The 20,654-nt window shown below is 33.0% G+C and overlaps 2 protein-coding genes across 3 annotated transcripts; one reads left to right on the top strand and one right to left on the bottom strand.

Annotated features, from left to right (window-relative positions):
• Positions 1-10,978: 10,978 nt before the first annotated feature.
• On the bottom strand, positions 10,979-15,240 carry LOC102660873 (rust resistance kinase Lr10). The gene is given in 4 exon segments (XM_041011423.1): positions 10,979-11,243; positions 11,245-11,678; positions 11,680-11,945; positions 14,512-15,240. Coding segments are annotated over 4 exon segments (1,599 nt in total). The 5' UTR covers positions 15,146-15,240.
• Positions 15,241-15,519: 279 nt separating this feature from the next.
• On the top strand, positions 15,520-19,778 carry LOC100782716 (rust resistance kinase Lr10). Of its 2 annotated transcripts, XM_014770115.3 has the most exons (4): positions 15,520-16,031; positions 16,134-16,535; positions 17,505-17,531; positions 18,595-19,778. In XM_014770115.3, exons 1-4 carry the CDS (start codon positions 15,632-15,634, stop codon positions 19,650-19,652), a joined length of 1,887 nt encoding a protein of 628 aa, XP_014625601.2. In that variant the 5' UTR covers positions 15,520-15,631; the 3' UTR covers positions 19,653-19,778. The 2 variants fall into 2 exon arrangements, with proteins under 2 accessions (XP_014625601.2, XP_040866998.1); XM_041011064.1 differs by lacking the exon at positions 17,505-17,531.
• The last annotated feature ends 876 nt before the right edge of the window (positions 19,779-20,654 follow it).

Here is a 20,654-nt window from a genome sequence, read left to right as displayed (position 1 = left end):
ATAGTCTCTACAACTTTATATGAGATATGGAAAGGACGTACACCGAATCTCAAACACATCAAGGTATGGGGTTGTCATCCTTACGTCAAGAGATTGCTAATATATAAACTTAAGGCAAGGTCAGAAAAGTGTAGATTCATTGGATATCCTTAAGAAACAATGTTGAACAAGTGACCTCAATAACTTAAGAAGGGGGATGAATTAAGTTTTAAAATTTTCGATTAATAAATTTTTAATCCCCTTTTAAATGATATATGATAGGCTCAAAATGCAGAAGAAGAAGCAACAATTAAATTAATCAATGTTCTATAAACGTGCAAGACAAAATCAGTTGCAATAAAATAAATGAGATAAGGGAAGAGAGAATTGCAAACTTGATTTATACTGGTTCGGCCACTTCTCGTGCCTACATCTAGTCCTCAGTAATCCACTTGAGATTTTCCACTATCATTATAAATCCTTTATAGTCTTTGAACACACCTTGGGATCCCTCACCCTTGTGTTCAAGATTATCACACGCCTAGAGACAAATAGTCTCTTGATTACAACTGAGTATATAAGATATATAGAATGATTTCTCTCTCTTAGAGTAGATGATACAAATTGAAGTTCCTAGAAGAATTCTAAGTAAATTGCAAGTGTTTGGCCAAAGTTTTTTTTAGAGAGAATTTGACAATTAAGTTATCTGAGAATACTCTCTTACTTTTCGAAGTAAGACACACACATATATAGACCCATTGTGTCTTTTCAAAATAGTTTGAAGAGATGTGTCTTTTCAAAAAGTTTTTCTGAAACTTTCTCATTGGTAATCGATTATAGGTTTTTGGTAATCGATTACAGGTTTATGGTAATCGATAATCGATTACACAATTATATTTCAGAAGAGTCATGACTTTTCAAAGCTTTTTCTGAAATCTCTTCGCTGGTAATCGATTACAGAATTATGGTAATTGATTACACAGTTTAAAATTCATGTAAGTTCAAAATTTTAAAAATGTCATGTTCACGATCTCTCTGGTAATCAATTACAGGCTCTGGTAATCGATTACTAGTTCAAAAAGATATTACTTTAAACTGATTAATCTTTGATAAAGAAATTTTGATAAAAGATTTTGAGTCCAAACTATAGCAATAAAAAATTTTGAGATTCTTTTAACAAAATTGACTAAGTTCTTATCTTAGATTTTTCTTGTTCTTGTTTGTTGACTTGATTCAATCTATGCTCATCAAGTAAACACTTTAGTATCATCAAAACCTGCATGATATACATTCACAAACAATGGAATATTATTTTTACCATCCTTTTGACCATAAATTGTTTATGGTAAGGGGAATTATTTTTTTAGAATGGGAATTCCTTGTAGGAGGAAGTCATGGTAAAGAAAATGAGCTTGATGAAACTCAATTAACCAATGAAAAAACTTAGGACTATGAGATGAAAATTGAGATACCTTTTTTTAATGTTCTAAAGTTACCACAAAGTTCATCACCTCCAGCAATTGTGGTTCAAGAGCTATCTATAGTTCAAGATTAGGTTAATGAACCAATCTTAGAGCCAATTCTAAAACCTATGAACCAAATGCATGAGCCTTCCAGAAGATCTACTTGAGTGCACCGTGCACCTGATAGATTAAAATTGATAGTCCTAGATGACACATCGGATGAGGTTTATCATGATGATGATGATCCAAGAAGCTATGAAGAGGCTATACGAAGTTTGGATAGTAAGAAATGGCAAGAAGCTATGGAATCTGAAATAAAATCAATGAAGATCAACAAAGTATGGACTTTAGTTGAAGCTTCAAAGGATATAAAACCAATTGGTTGTAAATGGGTTTACAAGAAAAAGGTTGGAGCAAATGGGAAGGTTGAGACCTACAAAGCTCGCCCTGTTGCCAAGGGATATCGTCAAAAGAAAGGTACAGGTTATGATGAAACCTTTTCTCCCATGGCAATGCTCAAATCAATTCAGATTCTTCTTGTTATAGCAATATAGTATGATTATGAAATATGGAAAATGGATGTAAAAATGGCTTTCCTTAATGGTGAGCTAAAAGAGGATGTGTATATGACATAACCCGACGGATTCACATCCTTGTCTGATCATAATAAAGTTTGCAAGTTGCAACGATCCATTTATGGACTGAAACAAACATCCATAATTCCTAATAGTTAATATTAGTTTAACATGTCAATAGGAAGTTCTCAAGAAGAAATATAATAGTTTCCTTTGACCTGAAATTATCATAGTAATTAATAAGTTATTTGTTATGTTTTAATTTCGAACACCTAATGCTTTAGAGCACTAGTTGAATGAATATTGGATATGATTAAATACTTATAGAATTAATGATTAATTAAGAAGGAATCCATCAACTCTTAGTAATGAGTTTGAGCTCTATGATAATTAAGACCTTGGCCAGGACAATATTGAATGAAAGAAGAAAAAAGTCTCTTAAGTCATTCATTGATTAAATGTGTTAGCTTATTAGAGTTTGACAATAATACTATAATCTAAAGTTAACCTTGAGCTATAAATGATGGAAGAAAATATTACATTATTCTTCTATTGGTTCTTGAAGATAAAAGATATTACTTCATACTATCTTGACATTAAGGAGTGTTGCTAGACGCCTATCTTGATTAGTAAATTAATTATGATGAGTAAATAACTGGTTTAGTATTGAACCTATGGGGTCACACACAAACGAGTGTTCCAATCTTTGCAAATGAAAAATAATTTATTTGATAATTAAATTAGAGAATTTAATTTAATCAAATAAGTGCTTTAGTGAAATATTATTATATTCTTTGCTAGCTGATAAAGGGCTATCCAAAGAGTATAAGGACATAGAAACACTTCATGAGTACAAACTTTTGTTATAATTGCAATTACGCTTGTGCTTAGAGAGAGCTTAGGCTCTTCTTTGGTTTTTGACGGAAAACCAAATTGATTCTTATCAAGGAAGTTATTCTTTTGTGGTGAATCCTACTTCAGCTTATCAATTTTCTGTGGATCGTGGCGTCGTTCTGTTCATCTTTTTCATCTTATCCATATTTTCTATTTTTTTGTTCTTGAGTTCTTAGAAGGTCAACAACGGTGATTCTTGAATTTGCATCCGGAACGATCCGAACCAAGCTTCCATGGCTTGGATTGCATCACTAGCACCAAAAATATAATTAATATATAAAAAAGAGAGTATTATTTTTATAAATGTGGAAGTTGTTCATAAAATAAGAATAATATTTTATTGCTACATATTAGGATCAAGTCATGTGATTAATTGTGAACTATCTTTGTCTTATATCAGGAAGCTTCTTAAAATAAAAGATATGAGATAGTTTTATTTTTATAAAGATAAAGAGATATAAAATTATTTTAAATAAAATCTTTCCTTTTTTTCTCTTTGAAAAAAGGCTCAAATTCATATCTCTTTAACATTATAAATAGAAGATCTACCTGGTAGCAAAGTGCAACATACAAAAAACTAGAAAAAGTTTAAGCCTAGTTTTAGACCTGAAAAGTAGAAAGAAAGTTTGTTCTTTAGAGTTTCACTCATCAAAGAGTTGATAGCAGAGATTGATCTCGGTGTGGAACCACATGAAGTCTTCACAATGTTGAAGAACTTTATACTCCAATAGCTTATATCTCAGTATTTGTTCATTTGTTTTCTTTTTTTTGCGGTAGTATATTTTAAACCCAAAATAGATCTCTTTTATTCAGCCGTGTGTTATGAACACTAGTTTTTCTTACAAAATCAACATCTGAAATCCTCATAAAAGGCCATGCTCACCCAGCACGCTCGTGCTGACCTAGCACGACCGTGTTGGCCTTTACGTTGCAGCTTATTTTAAACATTATAAATATGTCACCTAGAGTTTTCCTTGACCTTTATGGGCCCCAAATTCGTCGTTTGTCTTGGTCCTTCCTTGGGACATCCTTTTCCCATATTTTTGAGTCGCCTAAACCTCCTTTTGTTCCTTCTTTACAATGTTCTTTTGCTTAGGAAGTCTATAAAGATTCAATCAATTAATCCCTTAATCCTTACATCGATAGAGATTCCATCTTCATCCAGATCTATGAAGATGAATACCAAAAGGGACTTCTCAACTGCAAAAAAAGATAATTTACATGGAAAAAGACAAATATTATCTCTAAAGATAATTACTTTAATTAGGTGTACTATAGATAAATATTCTAATTAGATCCCTAAAGATAATTACTTTAATTAGACTTCTAAAGATAACTTCCTTAATTAAGCTCACTACGACCTTGGTGATAGCCACCATGACTGTTATTGAAATCTTGACATTGAAACTTGAGATGTTGTGAAATGATGAAGGCCCATGTGGTTGACCACAACCCTCGTGATTGACGAGGGCTCTCGTGGTTGACCATGACCGTTGTGAAAAGTTGTGACATTTTAGGATGTTGCAAACTGATCACAACCCTCATGATGTTGACCATGACCTTCTTGGAGTTTACCACAACTGTGGTCAATGTACCACGACAGTTATTAAGTGAAAATAACATAAGATTTTCGTGAAATTGTGTATTTTCTAACCTTTTTACTTGTTTGAGTGGATGTACTTCTACTAGGTAAAAACTAATGTTCAAACTTGAGTTCTTCTAAAAATTCATGAAATAACATGAAAAATCACATAAAATATCACTTGAATTATGGTTTATCAGCAGACCATCATCTTCATTGTCAGCAGCAAGTACAACCTTGATATGTTTCTTCCTTTTCTGTATTGCCAAAACTTCATTGTTTTGATGTTATTGGTGCCAAAACTCTGTTGTCTTGCTATTACTCCTCCTTTTACCACTATGCCGTCCTTTGCTTGGTCTTCCAATTCATGGTTGAAAGTTGTGTAGACTCCTTGCTCCCACAACAACTTGTTGAGAAGTAAACTATAATAAATATCTTCAAAACCACCCAATGTTTAGGTGATTCTGAGGATGTTTAGATATATGGTGTGTGGAAAATCAAATGGAATGTTTTCTACCAGATGGAAGAGAACAAAACTACGAAGATTAAAGATAGAATCCTTGGACCCTATCTTGTGAAGGATGCTCTTGTTGATGATGTTCGGTCATATCTTTGTTGGGTTGCAAAATAAGTTGTACAACAATTTTTTTTGTCTTTCACCTTTGAAAAGTTGTGTTTGTATAAAGCCCTTGGTATGTAGTCTTCGTATGCTTTCTCCTAGTTGTTATGAATCTAGCGCGTCCCTTCAAACACCCAGTTACTGGAGCAATGGTCTCTATGGAAACAACCACCTTTTTTTTTCCAGCTCAATGGAGATGAGTTTATGCCTTTCCTCAAACTCAGCATGGCGCCAAAACATTTTTAACCTTGTTAAGAATAAATTTGGTAAACTCTTTTGTATTGTTTGATTTAAACATTCTCATACCTTGGTCTTTGATAACTCAATTTTATTTGTAGACACGCTGGAACCACAAATGAAAAAATAAGAAATAAAATGGAGGTTCTGTAATTACCACCCAACAGAGAGAAAAATGTTTCTGACCCACAAATTTGATCTATGAAACATTAATAATTGACTTTGCATTTTGAAGTGTCTTATGATTTGTGTTTGTAACAAGAATGGTACACACCTCTAAATTAAAGAAGAACAAGAATTGTCAACAATTTCATGAATAATAAAATAATGAGCAATTCATTTTTTAAAGATCTAAATGGTCAATGGTGAAAATAATTGTTCTGTACATTTAATCGAACTCCAGTGGTTATCAATGGTCTTTTAAAAAATCTTACTGATAGCAGTTTTTGATTGATTGACACCATTAAACTTTTATTTCACGATCATTTTTCACCAAACAAATCAAAATATAGAACATCCTTTATATAATAAATTATATATATATATATATATATATATATATAAACGAATGATTGATTTATTATATTAAGAATTTATTTTATTTTCACCCATTTAATTCAAACAACAATTTTTCCTTCCGAGGAGAAAAATAAATATGTGTAAACACTAATCATCTCCCGTGGTAAATAAATCAATAAGTTAATCCCTCATTCTTGAATTACTTCCAACTCCAAAGGCCGTCTTGTCGAAGTGAATCCACTAGAAATAGTGGAAGTCGATGAGTGAAATGGATTAGGAGGAACAATTAATAGGTCTTCCTCTTTACTTTCCAACATTTGTGTTGGGCTGTGACCAAAATCCATACGGAAGTTTATTTTGTTATTTTTCTGTTTTGTCCTCTGTTTATATAAGGCAAGGATGCCCTGTATTTTACATAGAGGATAAGCTTCCACTTGTATAATGCAACCATAATAAAAGCTTTCTGTTTTTCCCTCCCGTGGATGTAGCCTTACTCAAGGTGAACCACGTAAATCTGTTTGTGTGTTCTTTCTCTCATTTCTTTCTCTTTCAATTTTGTTGCAACATTGTGTGTGTGACATAACTTTCTTCTACATCTGTTGTTGTTGTTCTTGCTTGTTCTTCATCACTTCCACAACAAACTGGAATCAAGAGCTCAAGTTGTGATCAAGGGAATTCAAGATTCTCGTCTGAATATAAAGATCAAGCTGTGGGAGTCTTGTTTCTGGTTCTTTCGCTGCTTCTTTGTGATCAAGAACATTCAAGAAATCATGTCAAACATAATCAGGATTGAGAAATTCAATGGAAAGAACAGCTTCAATATGTGGCGCATCAAGATGCATGCTTTGTTGAAGGAACAACGTGTTTGGGCTCCTGTTGCTTATGCATCTGTGAAGAAAGAAGTGGCTTCTGAATCAAAAGAAAAGGTCTCTATTTCAAAGACTGAAGAACTTGCAGAACAAGAAGAAAAGGCTCACTCACTAATCTTGCTTTCCTTGTCTGATGAAGTTTTATATGAAGTTGCAAATGAAGAAACTGCAAGTGGCTTATGGCTCAAGTTGGAAAAGCTGTATATGACTAAGTCAATATGCAACAAGCTCTTCTTGAAGAGGCGTCTATTTGGTTTACACATGAAAGAAGATACATCTCTTTAAGATCATCTTGATGAATTGACTTCTATTTTGATGGAATTAAGAGATATAGATGTTAAGATAGAGGATGAAGATGCTGCCATGATTCTGTTAGCCTCTCTACCACCATCATATGAGAGCTTTGTCAATTCTCTTAGTGTTGGTAAGGAATGTGTCACCATGGAGGAGGTGAAATCCAGCTTATACTCAAGGGAACTTCGATCTAAAGCACCTGGAAATTCTGAAGAATCAAATGGATTTGGTCTTGTTGTCTCTAACTCTAACAAGAACATCAATAAAAAGGTGTTTAAAGGAAAGAAGAAGACTCATGTCAATCCAAAGGATATTTGTAACTACTGCAAGGAGCCAGGTTATTGGAAGAAAGATTGTCCCATGAAAAGGGCAAACCATCTGCTGCTGTTGCCAAGGAAGGTTCCACATCTGAAGATGAGCTTGTTCTCTCAGCTGCTGATCATTACCAACATTCTGAAAAATAAGTGGATATTAGACTCTAGCTCTTCCTTTCATATGTGTCCTAACAAAACCTGGTTTGACACCTATGAAGAGAAATCGGGTGGAAATTTCTTCATGGGAAATGATGTCTCATGCAAGACAGTTGGAATTGGCACAATAAAAATCAAGATGCATGATGGAATTATCCAAATACTCACTGAAGTTAGGCATGTTCCAGAGCTGAAGAAGAATCTAATCTCCATAGGTATTATGGATGGAAAAGGGTTCAAATGTAGCAGTGAAAATGGGGTCATGAAAATTTAGAAAGGCTCTACGTTGGTGATAAAGGGTATAAAGAGGGGTAATCTCTATATACTTCAAGGTACAACATGTGTTGAGGATGGTCTAGTAGCTATTGCATCAAGATCCAATAAGAGCATACCTGACTTAACTCAATTGTGGCACATGAGGCTAGGACATATGAGTGAAAAAGGTATGATGATACTTCAAAAGCAGCAGCTGTTGGGAAATCAGAAACTGGATGAACTTGAATTTTCTAAGCATTGTGTTTTCGACAAGCAACATAAGATTAAATTTCCTAAAGCAATTCACACCAGCAAAGGAACTTTTGATTACATTCATGCTGACTGTTGGGGGCCTGCAAGAGTACCTTCTCTAAGTGGTGGAAGGTATTTTCTGTCCATAATTGATGACTACTCAAGAATGACATGGATCTACATCATGAGTCAGAAGAGTCAAGCTTTCAAATGCTTCAAAGAATGGAAGGCACTGATTGAAAAACAAACTGAAAGGAAAGTTAAAAGACTCAGAACTGATAATGGCTTGGAGTTTTGCTCAACGAAATTTAACAAATTCTGCAGAGATGAAGGGATTGCTAGACAACTTACTGTTAGAAACACTCCTCAGCAAAATAGAGTTGCTGAAAGAATGAACAGAGCACTCCTGGAAAGAACAAGATGTCTATTGTCCAATGCTGGTCTCAACAAAAGTTTTTGGGGAGAAGCTATCAATACAGCTTGCTTTCTAATCAATAGAACACCCTCTACTGCTATAGGACTTAAAACTCCTATTGAAATCTGGAATGGCAAAACAGCAAACTACTCAAACCTAAGAGTATTTGGCTGCAATGCCTATTATCATGTCAATGAAGGAAAGCTGGTACCTAGATCAAGAAAGAGTCTGTTCATGGGTTATGGTGATGGGGTGAAAGGCTATAGGATCTGGTCACCATCTGAAAGGAAAGTTCTTCTCAGCAGAGATGTAATTTTTGATGAATCACACCTGTTTCATCCCAAGCTTGAGGTTCCAATTGCTGGAACACAAATATGCCACTCTCCTCAAGAAAAAGGATGTAGAATCTACAGCCAAAGACTCAGAAAAATGGGGTCATTCCGAAACATCTCCTGTGGTTCTTCAAGAAGGTGAGAAATTAGAAGATTTTAGTGCAAATGAGTCTCATTTAGCTGGTGAACTTGATCCTCCACAGCTCAATTCTGGAATCAATCAGAGACCAAAAAGGGTCAATAAACCTCTTGAAAGATATGGTTTTGAAGACATGGCTGCCTATGCATTACATGCAGCTGAAGAAATAGATTCAAATGAACCAGACACTTACCAAGAAGATATCAATCATCCTGAAGCTGAAAATTGGTTGTTAGCTATGAAAGAGGAAATGGAATCTTTATATAATAATCAAACCTGGAAACTTGTTGAACTACCTAAAGGAAGACATGTGGTAGGTTGCAAGTGGATATTCAAGAGGAAACCTGGTCTTTCAGAAAAGGAAGGGATAAGATACAAGGCTAGGTTAGTTGCCAAGGGATTCAGCCAGAAAGAAGGAGTAGATTTCAACGAAATCTTTTCACCTGTGGTCAGACATACATCTATCAGGGTTTTGCTTGCTATTGTGGCAAACCAAGATCTGGAACTTGAACAACTTGATGTCAAGACTGTTTTTCTCCATGGAAGATTGGAAGAAAAATATTCTAATGAAACAGCCTGAAGGATTTGAAGTTCAAGGAAAAGAAAGGTATGTTTGTCAACTGCAGAGGTCCTTGTATGGTTTGAAACAATCTCCAAGGCAATGGTACATGAGGTTTGACAACTTTATCACCAGCCAAGGATTCAAGAGAAGTCTCTATGATTGCTGTGTTTATCACAACAAGGTGGAGGATGGATCAATGATCTATCTTCTACTCTATGTAGATGACATGCTTATTGCAGCAAAAAGCATGTGTGATATACAAAATCTGAAGATCCTCTTGAGTGGTGAATTTGATATGAAAGATCTAGGGGCTGCAAAGAAAATCTTAGGAATGGAGATCTATAGGGACAGAACTCAGAAAAGGCTATTTTTGTCTCAAAAGGATTACATTTAGAAGATACTTGTGAGGTTTGGAATGAATGATTCTAAACCTATTAGTACTCCCCTTTCAGAAAAAGAGAAGTTGTTAGCTATGATAAAGGTTCAAGCTCAGGCTGATCAGGACTATATGTCAAAGGTTCCATACTCAAGTGCTATTGACAGTCTCATGTATGCCATGGTCTGCACCAGACCTGACCTTGCTTATGCTGTTAGCATGGTTAATAGGTTCTTAAACCAACCTCAGAAGGAACATTGGAAGGCTGTGAAGAAATTTTCAGATATCTTAAAGGGACTTCAGATGTAGGTTTGATCTATGGATCTCACCCAGATTGCTGCCTCACTGGCTATTCTGATGCAGATTTTGCTGCTGATCTTGTCAAGAAAAGGTCATTAACAGGGTATGCTTACACCCTTGGTGGCTGCTTGGTGAGTTGGAAGGCAACACTTCAACCTTCTGTTTCCCTCTCAACTACTGAGGTTGAATATATGGCTTTTACTGAAGCTGCAAAGGAAGGAATTTGGCAGAGAGGTTTGATAAATGATCTCGGAATTAATCAAGAATATGCTAACATCTATTGTGATAGCCTTAGTGCTATATGCTTGGCCAAGGATCAGGTTCATCATGATAGAACCAAGCATATAGATGTTAGATATCACTTCATTCGGTCAGAGAGAAGAATCAAAGTTCATAAGATCAGCACTCTGCACAATCCTGCTGATATGTTCACAAAGCCAGTTCCAAAGAGCAAGTTTGATCACTGCTTAAGCTTGCTCAATGTAGATTGTTGGGGTTAAAATCATGTGTGTTTGGAGGGTGCAGCTTGTGTTTTATATGGATGTTGGTTCAAGGTGGTGAATTGTTGGGCTGTGACCAAAATCCATATGGAAGTTTATTTTGTTATTTTTCTATTTTGTCCTCTGTTTATATAAGGCAAGGATGCCATGTATTTTACATAGAGGATAAGCTTCCACTTGTATAATGCAACCATAATAAAAGCTTTCTATTTTTCCCTCCCGTGGATGTAGCCTTACTCAAGGTGAACCACGTAAATCTGCTTGTGTGTTCTTTCTCTCATCTCTTTCTCTTTCAATTTTGTTGCAACATCGTGTGTGACATAACTTTCTGCTGCATCTGCTGCTGCTATTCTTGTTTGTTCTTCATCACTTCCACAACAATTTGTATGACAGATTTTATGGATGGAAAATTCAATGGCTGCCACTGAATGCACCAAAGTCCAACAATTGCTAGTTTCTATGCAATTTTAACATCACCGTCATCCTCAACATGGATATGCACATCTCGATGAACTAGGTCATGCATCCAATCTGGATACAACACATGGAAATCTTGTGGAGAAGACATGTCTAACAATATTCTGTAACTATAAATATTAGACTTATAAGACATTCCCAAAGTTTCTAGAGAAAACTTCAGGTGCAATGTATCCCAAGGTTCCTCTAGCTGCTGTCATGGACACCAAACTAGGATTCTTGGAACACAATTTTGCTAAGCCAAAATCAGAAATTGTTAGAGTGAAGTTGTCATCAAGTAACACATTGTGAGGATTGATGTCAAAGTGAATAATGGGATGGTTACAAACTTGGTGAAGATACTCAATCCCTTTAGCTATACCAAGAGCAATGTTCTGCAGCTTCTCCCAGCCAAGGAAATCCTGCTTATCATCTGGTGGAAATATGATGCTTTGTAGCGAATCATTTGGAAATAAATTGTAGACCAGAGCACGATGGATTCCTTTAGCACAATAGCCAAGCAAACGAACCACATTGATGTGGTGGATTTTGCCCATAATTTCCAATTCATTGATGAACTCTTTCCCTTCTTCCCTCTGTATTATTGAGGATCTTCACAGCCACCAGAATCTCAATTGAAAATTTTCCTCTTAATACAACCCCATGAGCTCCTTCCCCTAACTTCTCTTTAAAACCACCTGTGATTCTTTTCACATCAGCATAAGTAAATCTTGCAGGCTTTTTTGTCCTGTATTCCTCTAAGAACTTCTTCACCCTTGCTTGGTCCTCTTCTTTCTGTCTAAAATGGTATATGATCTTAAAAATGGCAATAACTACGAACCCCAAAAGAATCAAACCTACAATAACAATAGGAGACTTGATTAAAAAAGAAAAAAAAAGGCAAAAAGACTAAGTGAAGTTGTGTGAAGGAGTTTGATCTAACATGTAGTAGAGTAAATAAAAAGATTTGGGAACACGAATAGTTTTTTGTTTGTCCTTGCAGTCGAAACATTCAATGTCACCTTTGTTGATCTAACAAGGTTGTCATAGGGAGTTTGGGTTTGTAAGGGTGGTAGTGATAGGGGTTTGGGTGCATGATGGTAGCAACGCGGTGGCGGGGTGGGGTCGTGGTGGCAGTGATGTGGTTGGTAGGTTTGGGTTCATGGTGACAATGAGGTCATTGACAACAAAGTTGAGAGAGAAACTAGAGATTTCAAGATTTTGTGAGGCTAGAGCAAAAAGGAGTTCAAATTAATAATACGAAAAATGATTCGACATTGATTCTGATTTGAACAGATGTTACAATTGATATAAAAAGATATTTTTTATATTGATTTATAAATAGCTAATGTTATAAAGTTGCATTGAATTTTAAGAATGCACAACACCATTTACCACAAATTTTCAAACAACTAATGTTTACATCAACATAAAATGTGTTTCATGTAATCGTGATTAAAAGCCATTTGATAGATAATAATAATAATAATAATAATAATAATAATAATAATAATAATAATAATAATAATAGTAAATATATAGTTTTTATTAAAATCTTTAATATTTTAACAATATTTTAAAAAATTCAAACACATGTATTATTTTCCATTTAAAAATTTTAATGTCCACATTTTTATGGAAAAATTAATTTACATATAAATGAGTAACATTGATTAACCACAATTTATATAAATATATGTTAAAATTAGTTTTGATTTTAATTTATATAAATGAATAAAATTAATAAACCACAATTTGATATAAGGAGCGCTTAATTGCACTTTTTGCCTTAACCTTTTTAATTTTTGGTGAATTTTACCCTAACAAATTAAAATGATTATATTTTACCCTTAATTTTTAAGAAACTTATAAATTTTACTTCTTGTCATTTATCCATTGATAAACATAAAAATTAGAAGTAAAATATGTCAAATTAATTTGTTAAGAGTAAAATTCATCAAAAATAGAAAATTTAATAATAAAAAATATAATTAAATCTTTATATATATATATATATATATATATATATATATATATATATTATAGAAATTTAATTATTGATTATCACAAGTCTATTTGTTAGTCTTCGAGTTCAGCTTTTTCTATTGTTTATTTCGCAAACGTAGCAATTTAGATAATTACTGGTTGGTTCATAGAATGTACTCATCAAAAGTCCACCACACATCTAGACTTGTGGAAAAGAGAAGTCTTCCATTAATATCCGTGTTGATATATAGTAAGTTTTATTCAAGCAATACATTCTAATGATTTTGACAGGGTTGCCTTATATAATCACATGATATGCAGCGACTTTGACTAGTCAAAGTCATTGTGTAATTCATATAATTAGTATTTACAAAATTGAAAATAATAATTATTCCAACTTTAATATTATTGGATTTTTTTATCGATCAGTCAGAACATAATTAATATTGTTGGATTACATGTATAAGGTGAAAATTTATTACCAGTGTGAAAAATATTTTGATTTTTTTATTCATAAATATTAATTATTAATATTATTAGATTTTTGTTAGTTGGAAAATTTGAATCCAATTTCTCTCTCTTTCTCTTCTTTCTTTCCCACCAGATTAAATTTATATCTCTTATTTTAATTTCTTTGTGTTACATGGGCACGGGAGAGGAAAAGATGGTTACGTTAACATACACAGAGTTGTATCAAATGAACTTTGAGATCCTCGCAAATTATAGTGACTTAACTTACCAATGAGCTTTTTTTATGGATTTATTATTTCAATTTTTCTTCTGTTATTTATTTTTGTTATTAATTATCTTCATATATTTCATGCAAAAATCTTGCACGTATCTTAAAACAAACTTTAGTTATTATCACAGGTACTATTCATTAGTCTTTGCTAAAGGACAATGTAAAATAGAAGCAGTTCCGCTCACTAATTAAAGTCTATGCCGTGAAGATTAATACAGGTTTAAATTTCAAAGAATATGACAAGGTTGTCTTGTATATATGTCCAATCTAAGTGTCACTCTCAGTGTGATGCATAAGTCATGCATGTATTTTTATCAAAAAGGTATATAAGTCATGCATGAGTTTTTATCAAAAAGGTATATAAGTCCTGCATAAGTAAATCTTGCAGGCTTTTCTGCCCTGTATTCCTCTAAGAACTTCTCCACCCTTGCTTGGTCCTCTTGTTTCTGTCTAAAATGGTATATGATCTTAAAAACGACAATAACCGCGAACCCCAAAAGAATCGAACCTGCAATAACAACAGTAGGAGACTTTATTAAAAAAGAAAAAAGAGGCAAAAAGACTAAGTGAAGTTATGTGAAGGAGTTTGATCTAACCTGGTGCAGAGTAAATAAAAGATTTGGGAACATGAATAGTTTTTCGCTTGTCCTTGCAGTCGAAACATTCGATGTCACCTCTGTTGTTCTTCCATTTACATTTCTTGCCTTTTGCTTTGCACTGACTACAATTTGCTTCGGACCATCTTAAATCCAACGAATTTCGCTGCATCCCGTATGCCGAAACTGGCGTAACGATATCGAACATTTTGGTACAGGATGTTAGGTCCAAACTGAGCACACTGTCATGAAGATCAGAAACATAAATCGGACAGGAGATCATGTCTTGTGAGTCTGACAGTGACTGCTGGTAGTTTCTCAGGTGTTGATGCTCAACTGAAGAACAGTTGAAGAAGCTCAACTTACTTGTTTTAGCTTCATCGTCAAATTTGTAAGGATGAATAAGAGAATCGTTGATTTGCAGAAACTTGTGCGGAAGGCAATTTTCCGGGTCATTCAACACAATTTCATGATTTTCGTAGTTTATGTAACTGACTTGGAGTTTTACGGAGGAGAGAACAAGCATAGTCTCATGCTTTTGAGTACAATATAGACAAAACCCCGGATAACCACATTCATCTTTAATTCCCTTGATGAGTTTGACGGGAAATCTGATAGGTGGTTGGCCAGAGCCGCAAGACCATTCCCCACACTCATTGTTGCTGCTGCCACTTTTGATAAGGAGAAGGATTATCATTATTTGGAGGGGCAGCACACTAGGAGGCTCTGTCATCTCAGCAACGTGTGCTTTGTTTTCTTTTCGTGCCAGTTAGAAACACTGAATATTTAAGTTCATCGGTAGTTAAGTTGAGTTGAAATTAGCATGTGTCCCGTTGATCCACGCACTTAATGTTTTTATGCTTGAACAGATTTTATGTTCTTTTATTTATTTTATATTGAATAATCAATTTCAGAAACCAGATAGAAAATGGGAAAACGCGGTTTCTCAGTCCAAGTCAACACATGTTTGGATCCTCGACGCGCTTAGGACATGACTTAGGTCATTCTGGAAGCAACAAGTCAATAACTAGTAAATTGGAGGTGATTTTTGGGTAGATGTGACTTGGAAAACGTATACAAACACATACTTGGCTATCAGTATTTCCACAGAATTTTGTAAAAGGAAAAAATGTGTCCCTTATATATATATTTCAAGTCTGTGTTCTAAATTTAAATATCTAACTTTGATTTTGTATGCACTTCAAACAGTTTGGGCGTCATGTGGAGAGAGAGAGCGTTATTGGTGATCCTGCTACTGCTTCTAGTCCAGCAAATTTGTGCTACCAAGAAGCAAGATCATGGTTGCCCCCTTTCTTCCTGCGGCAAAATCACCAACATAACTTACCCATTTCGACTAAAAGGCCACCCTAAAAGCTGCGGCGACAATAGGTATGAGCTAGCTTGTGAAAACAATGTTACTGTGTTACATTTGTACTCTGGAAAATATCATGTGCAGGCAATCAACTACAATAATTTCACTATCCGAGTGGTTGATCCAGGAGTCGATCAACAAACAAATTGCTCCTCCCTTCCTCGCTATTTCTTGTCTCGCTCCAATTTCACTGATACTTACAGTGATATTTACAACATGGATCCATACCAAGCTGGTCAATATTCAGGTCATCGGAATTTATTTATTTGTTATCGGTAAAGATTAGTTGTTAGTTTTCATTTATGATGAAATCCACGACTTTTTCATTCTCAATTCTTTCAATACTTAGGTCGTAGTAATTGGGACAGGCTTGCTTTCCAGCATATAGTGTATATGAATTGTAGCAATCCAGTGACTCAGAATGGGAAGTATGTGGATACTGCTTCATACGTCAACTGGGACTCCAAAGACAAGTACATATACGCTATTGCTGGTGACTTAAAAGCAGAGGACTTCCAAGTTGGTTGTCACGTAAAGCTGGTTGCTCTGACATCTTGGTGGGGTTTGGATACAAACAATTATTCCTACTCTGCCATGCACACGGGGCTAGTCTATGGATTTGAGATTTCATGGATGCGCCTCATATGTGGCCAGCGTTGTTCAAGTATATACGGCTTCTGCTACTACCACAACTGCTTTTTCGACTCTGTCAGCCAGGAGCTTGATTATTGGGAATGGGATTCATTAGCGAGTGAGTGAAACTTAACATAAAAAGACTTTTTTTATTCATAGTGCTCTGTGTTAATATGATTTTTTTTAATATACGTGACCTTTTTGTTTTATGAGAATTAATGGTAAATAATATTTTTTATGGACCTAAAGGTTTAGCTTTAATAATCTTAACTTTTGGCCGACCTCTTTTAATTGCATACACTCGTACATTATATGTGGTAAACGAATTAGTAACTTCTACTGTATTATGAATTTCTTGTGATCATCACTCGCAAAATTTAAAATATAATTTGGTGTATTTTTATTTTTTGTACTTACAAAAAAATTAATCCTTATAATTTATGTTTTTTTAATTTTAATTTTTAAGATACTTTTAAATAGTGAAAAAAATATGATCTAAAATGTATTAAAAACTACAAACAAAACAAACATAATGATAAAAAAATGTTAAATTAGAACTAAGAATAAGCCTTTAAAATATTTGCCCCCTTTAACATGCCCATTATTACTGTATTCATTTGCTTTAATAATTGTCATTTTACTCATTTGGAACATCAACCAATTCGAATCATCCTACTTTTCTAACAACAATGTACGTTATTTCTAATTTTGTGGATTTTTCATGTCAAATTGAATTAATATTTTTATTTAATTTTTTATTGAATTAAAGGATAATTTTATTTATATATTTTAATTTCTTTAATTGATAGTCTTTTTCTGACAAAAAATAATTTATTATTTTTATACTTTACCAATGTATTACCTACCAAAAAAAACTATTTTAACAATATTTATAAGAATCCGTGCATCAAATAAAACATTTACTATTTTTTCTTTTTAAAAGGCAAAAGAATTATTATTTTTAAATAAGAAAAGGCTGTTAAACTTTTCAATGGCTATAACCTTTATGAAATTATGCATATGGTCATCTTTGTCTAGTTGTTGAGATCAACAGGATTCTAAAATTCATATTTTCCTTCTGTTTTAGGTGATATGCTGGGTATCTTTCTGGGAGGTATGCATCTTATCATCTTTACCTTTGCTTTAATTATGTACATAATGAAAAGAATTAGTTTTGATGCTTTATCACACGACCTTATTCAATAATATCCTCCACCTTAAACATACATGTGAGTTTCACTAATAATTTATGGTTTAAATATATTTTGATCCCTAATAAATATTTAATTTTTTTTATTTATTTTTTAATATATTTATATTTTGTGTTAAGTTTCTAATATAATAATATTTTTTTTTATATTTTGTTTTACTCTCGGATAAATTAATAAATTTTATATTTATTTCTTAGTAAATTAACAAATTTTTCTTTTGTTTCGTCTAATAATAAATGAAAAAAATTTATCTAGAAACAACCATAAATTTCACTAATTTATCTGAAACTAAAAAAAATATCAAAAACCAAAAATAAAAATAGTTATATTAAGGACTCAATGCAAAAGAAAAATATATTAAAAAACAAACATAAAAATCTAATATTTATTAAGGATAAAAATATATTTAAGCCTTAGTTGTTAAATATACATATATGTATGTGAAAATGTATTTAATATAGATATAGATGAATCCATTTTGTTGTATATGTAACAATTTTAACCAATGATTTTGTAGTATATATATATAATCTTTAATAAACATAAAACAATAAATTAGTCCCTAAAATTGGCATAATTATTTATTTTGATTCTTTTGTAAAAAAAAAGTAAATTTAGTTTTTAATTTTGACAACCATTAGCCAATTTGGTCTTAAATGCACTTTAATGTTAAAGGAAAATTTTACTTATACATAGCAACGTCAACAACCAAATTGATTAATATTTGTTTAAGATAGAAATTAAATATGTGCAAAAAAAAAAAACTAGAAATTAAATCTGCTTTATGTTTTTGTAACTATCTAGATGGATGTGCATAGTATCAGTTTTAAGAACCAAATTGTTTTTTTTTTCAAGTCAAATTGATCTTTTAAATTAACAAATTACTTTATTTCATTTTACATTAACCGTGTAATCAAATGATTCTTTACCATGATCTTTATTCACTCAAGTAAAATTTTCTTGCAGCTTTCATTATGTTATGGGCATGGAAAATTTTGTTGACAGTGCCACTGTTTATTGTGATTTTGACGTGTAAATGGAGAAAAAGACATTTGTCAATGTTTGAAAGTATTGAAAATTATCTAGAACAAAATAACTTGATGCCTATTAGATATTCATACAAGGAAGTTAAGAAGATGGCGGGAGGTTTTAAAGACAAGTTGGGTGAAGGAGGATATGGCTCTGTGTTCAAGGGAAAATTGCGTAGCGGGTCTTGTGTGGCAATAAAGATGTTAGGTAAATCAGAAGGAAATGGCCAAGATTTTATTAGTGAAGTTGCAACCATTGGAAGAACATATCATCAAAATATAGTACAACTAATTGGATTTTGTGTTCATGGGTCAAAACGTGCTCTTGTCTATGAATTCATGCCCAATGGATCTCTTGATAAATTTCTTTTTTCCAAAGATGAAAGTATACATTTAAGCTATGATAGAATATATAATATATCAATTGGAGTGGCTCGTGGAATTGCTTATCTCCACTATGGGTGTGAGATGCAGATTTTGCACTTTGATATCAAGCCCCACAACATTCTACTAGATGAAAACTTCACCCCAAAGGTCTCTGACTTTGGATTGGCAAAATTATATCCAATAGATAATAGCATTGTCCCAAGGACAGCAGCAAGAGGAACAATTGGATATATGGCTCCAGAATTGTTTTATAATAATATTGGGGGAATATCCCATAAGGCTGATGTTTATAGCTATGGAATGCTTTTGATGGAGATGGCAAGCAAGAGGAAAAATCTAAATCCCCATGCAGAGCGTTCAAGTCAACTTTTCTTTCCCTTTTGGATTTATAATCATATTGGAGATGAGGAAGATATAGAAATGGAAGATGTCACAGAGGAGGAAAAGAAAATGATAAAGAAAATGATCATAGTTGCACTTTGGTGTATACAATTGAAACCAAATGACCGTCCCTCAATGAACAAAGTAGTCGAAATGCTTGAAGGAGACATTGAAAACTTAGAAATACCTCCAAAGCCAACTCTGTATCCAAGTGAAACGATCACATAAGATTCAAAAATCAAGTCTAATGAGACAATATCGAGTTATTTTATAAGTTCTTATTATTCTATATAAATTAATCCCTTGGCAAAGTACACTATTTTGACAATACACGATAAACATTTATTTGCTTCTCATTATTGTTTTGAACACTTGTCCATTCATAATAGTTCACTTATTTTATCATTTTCTATTATTTTACATCTCAAATGTTTAAAAATGAGTTATCAATTTTTTTTCTAAGTTTCCAAATATGGAATCATGGTAGAACTCACTTTACTTGAATATGTATGGTGATATTCACAAATTTTACAGTAAGATTATATTTCACAACTGGAGAAGTGAGATTCTATATCGGTTTACAACCGTCGTCATAAGAAACATCGTAAAAAGGGAAAACTTATTCTACGACGGTCGCGAACAACCGTCTTAGAATGGTTAGCATTCTACATCGACCGTCTCAGAACTGGTGTAGAATGCATTACATTCTAAGACTGTCTTTGACACATGATCGTCTTATAATGATTAGCATTTTACATCGGTCGTTTCAGAACTAACGTAGAATGCTTTTATTTTTATTTTTTTGGTTCGAGCTACTTTTTTTTTTTTTTACAAAAATGAAAGTTAGGTTCTTCAAATACCTCCACTAAACACGCGAGAATATGAAATTAATTAAATTTTATGCAATGAAAGATAATAATATATATATATATATATATATATATATATATATATATATATATATATATATATATATATATATATATACACACATATATATACACCACCTTTCGTTGGTGTACCTTCAAACTATATACATATATACATTAATTGAGGAGTCCTCAATTGAACAATTTATAATCCTGAGCTTGAAAGATGTAAGTGCTTATTATACTCACCAATCAATCCAAAAAACTTGCTTCCTCTCAAACATTTAAGTTAAAAGACAAGGATGTTTGTTATGTGCAGTCTATCTATCTAAGTAGTCCAGCTTAAAAAAGTCGTAAATAA

Source organism: Glycine max, chromosome 17 (genome assembly GCF_000004515.6).
Source record: "Glycine max cultivar Williams 82 chromosome 17, Glycine_max_v4.0, whole genome shotgun sequence".
NCBI classification, from domain to species: domain Eukaryota; kingdom Viridiplantae; phylum Streptophyta; class Magnoliopsida; order Fabales; family Fabaceae; genus Glycine; species Glycine max.
Note: the sequence above shows the minus strand (reverse complement) of the source record. Positions and strands in the feature narration are given on the sequence as shown.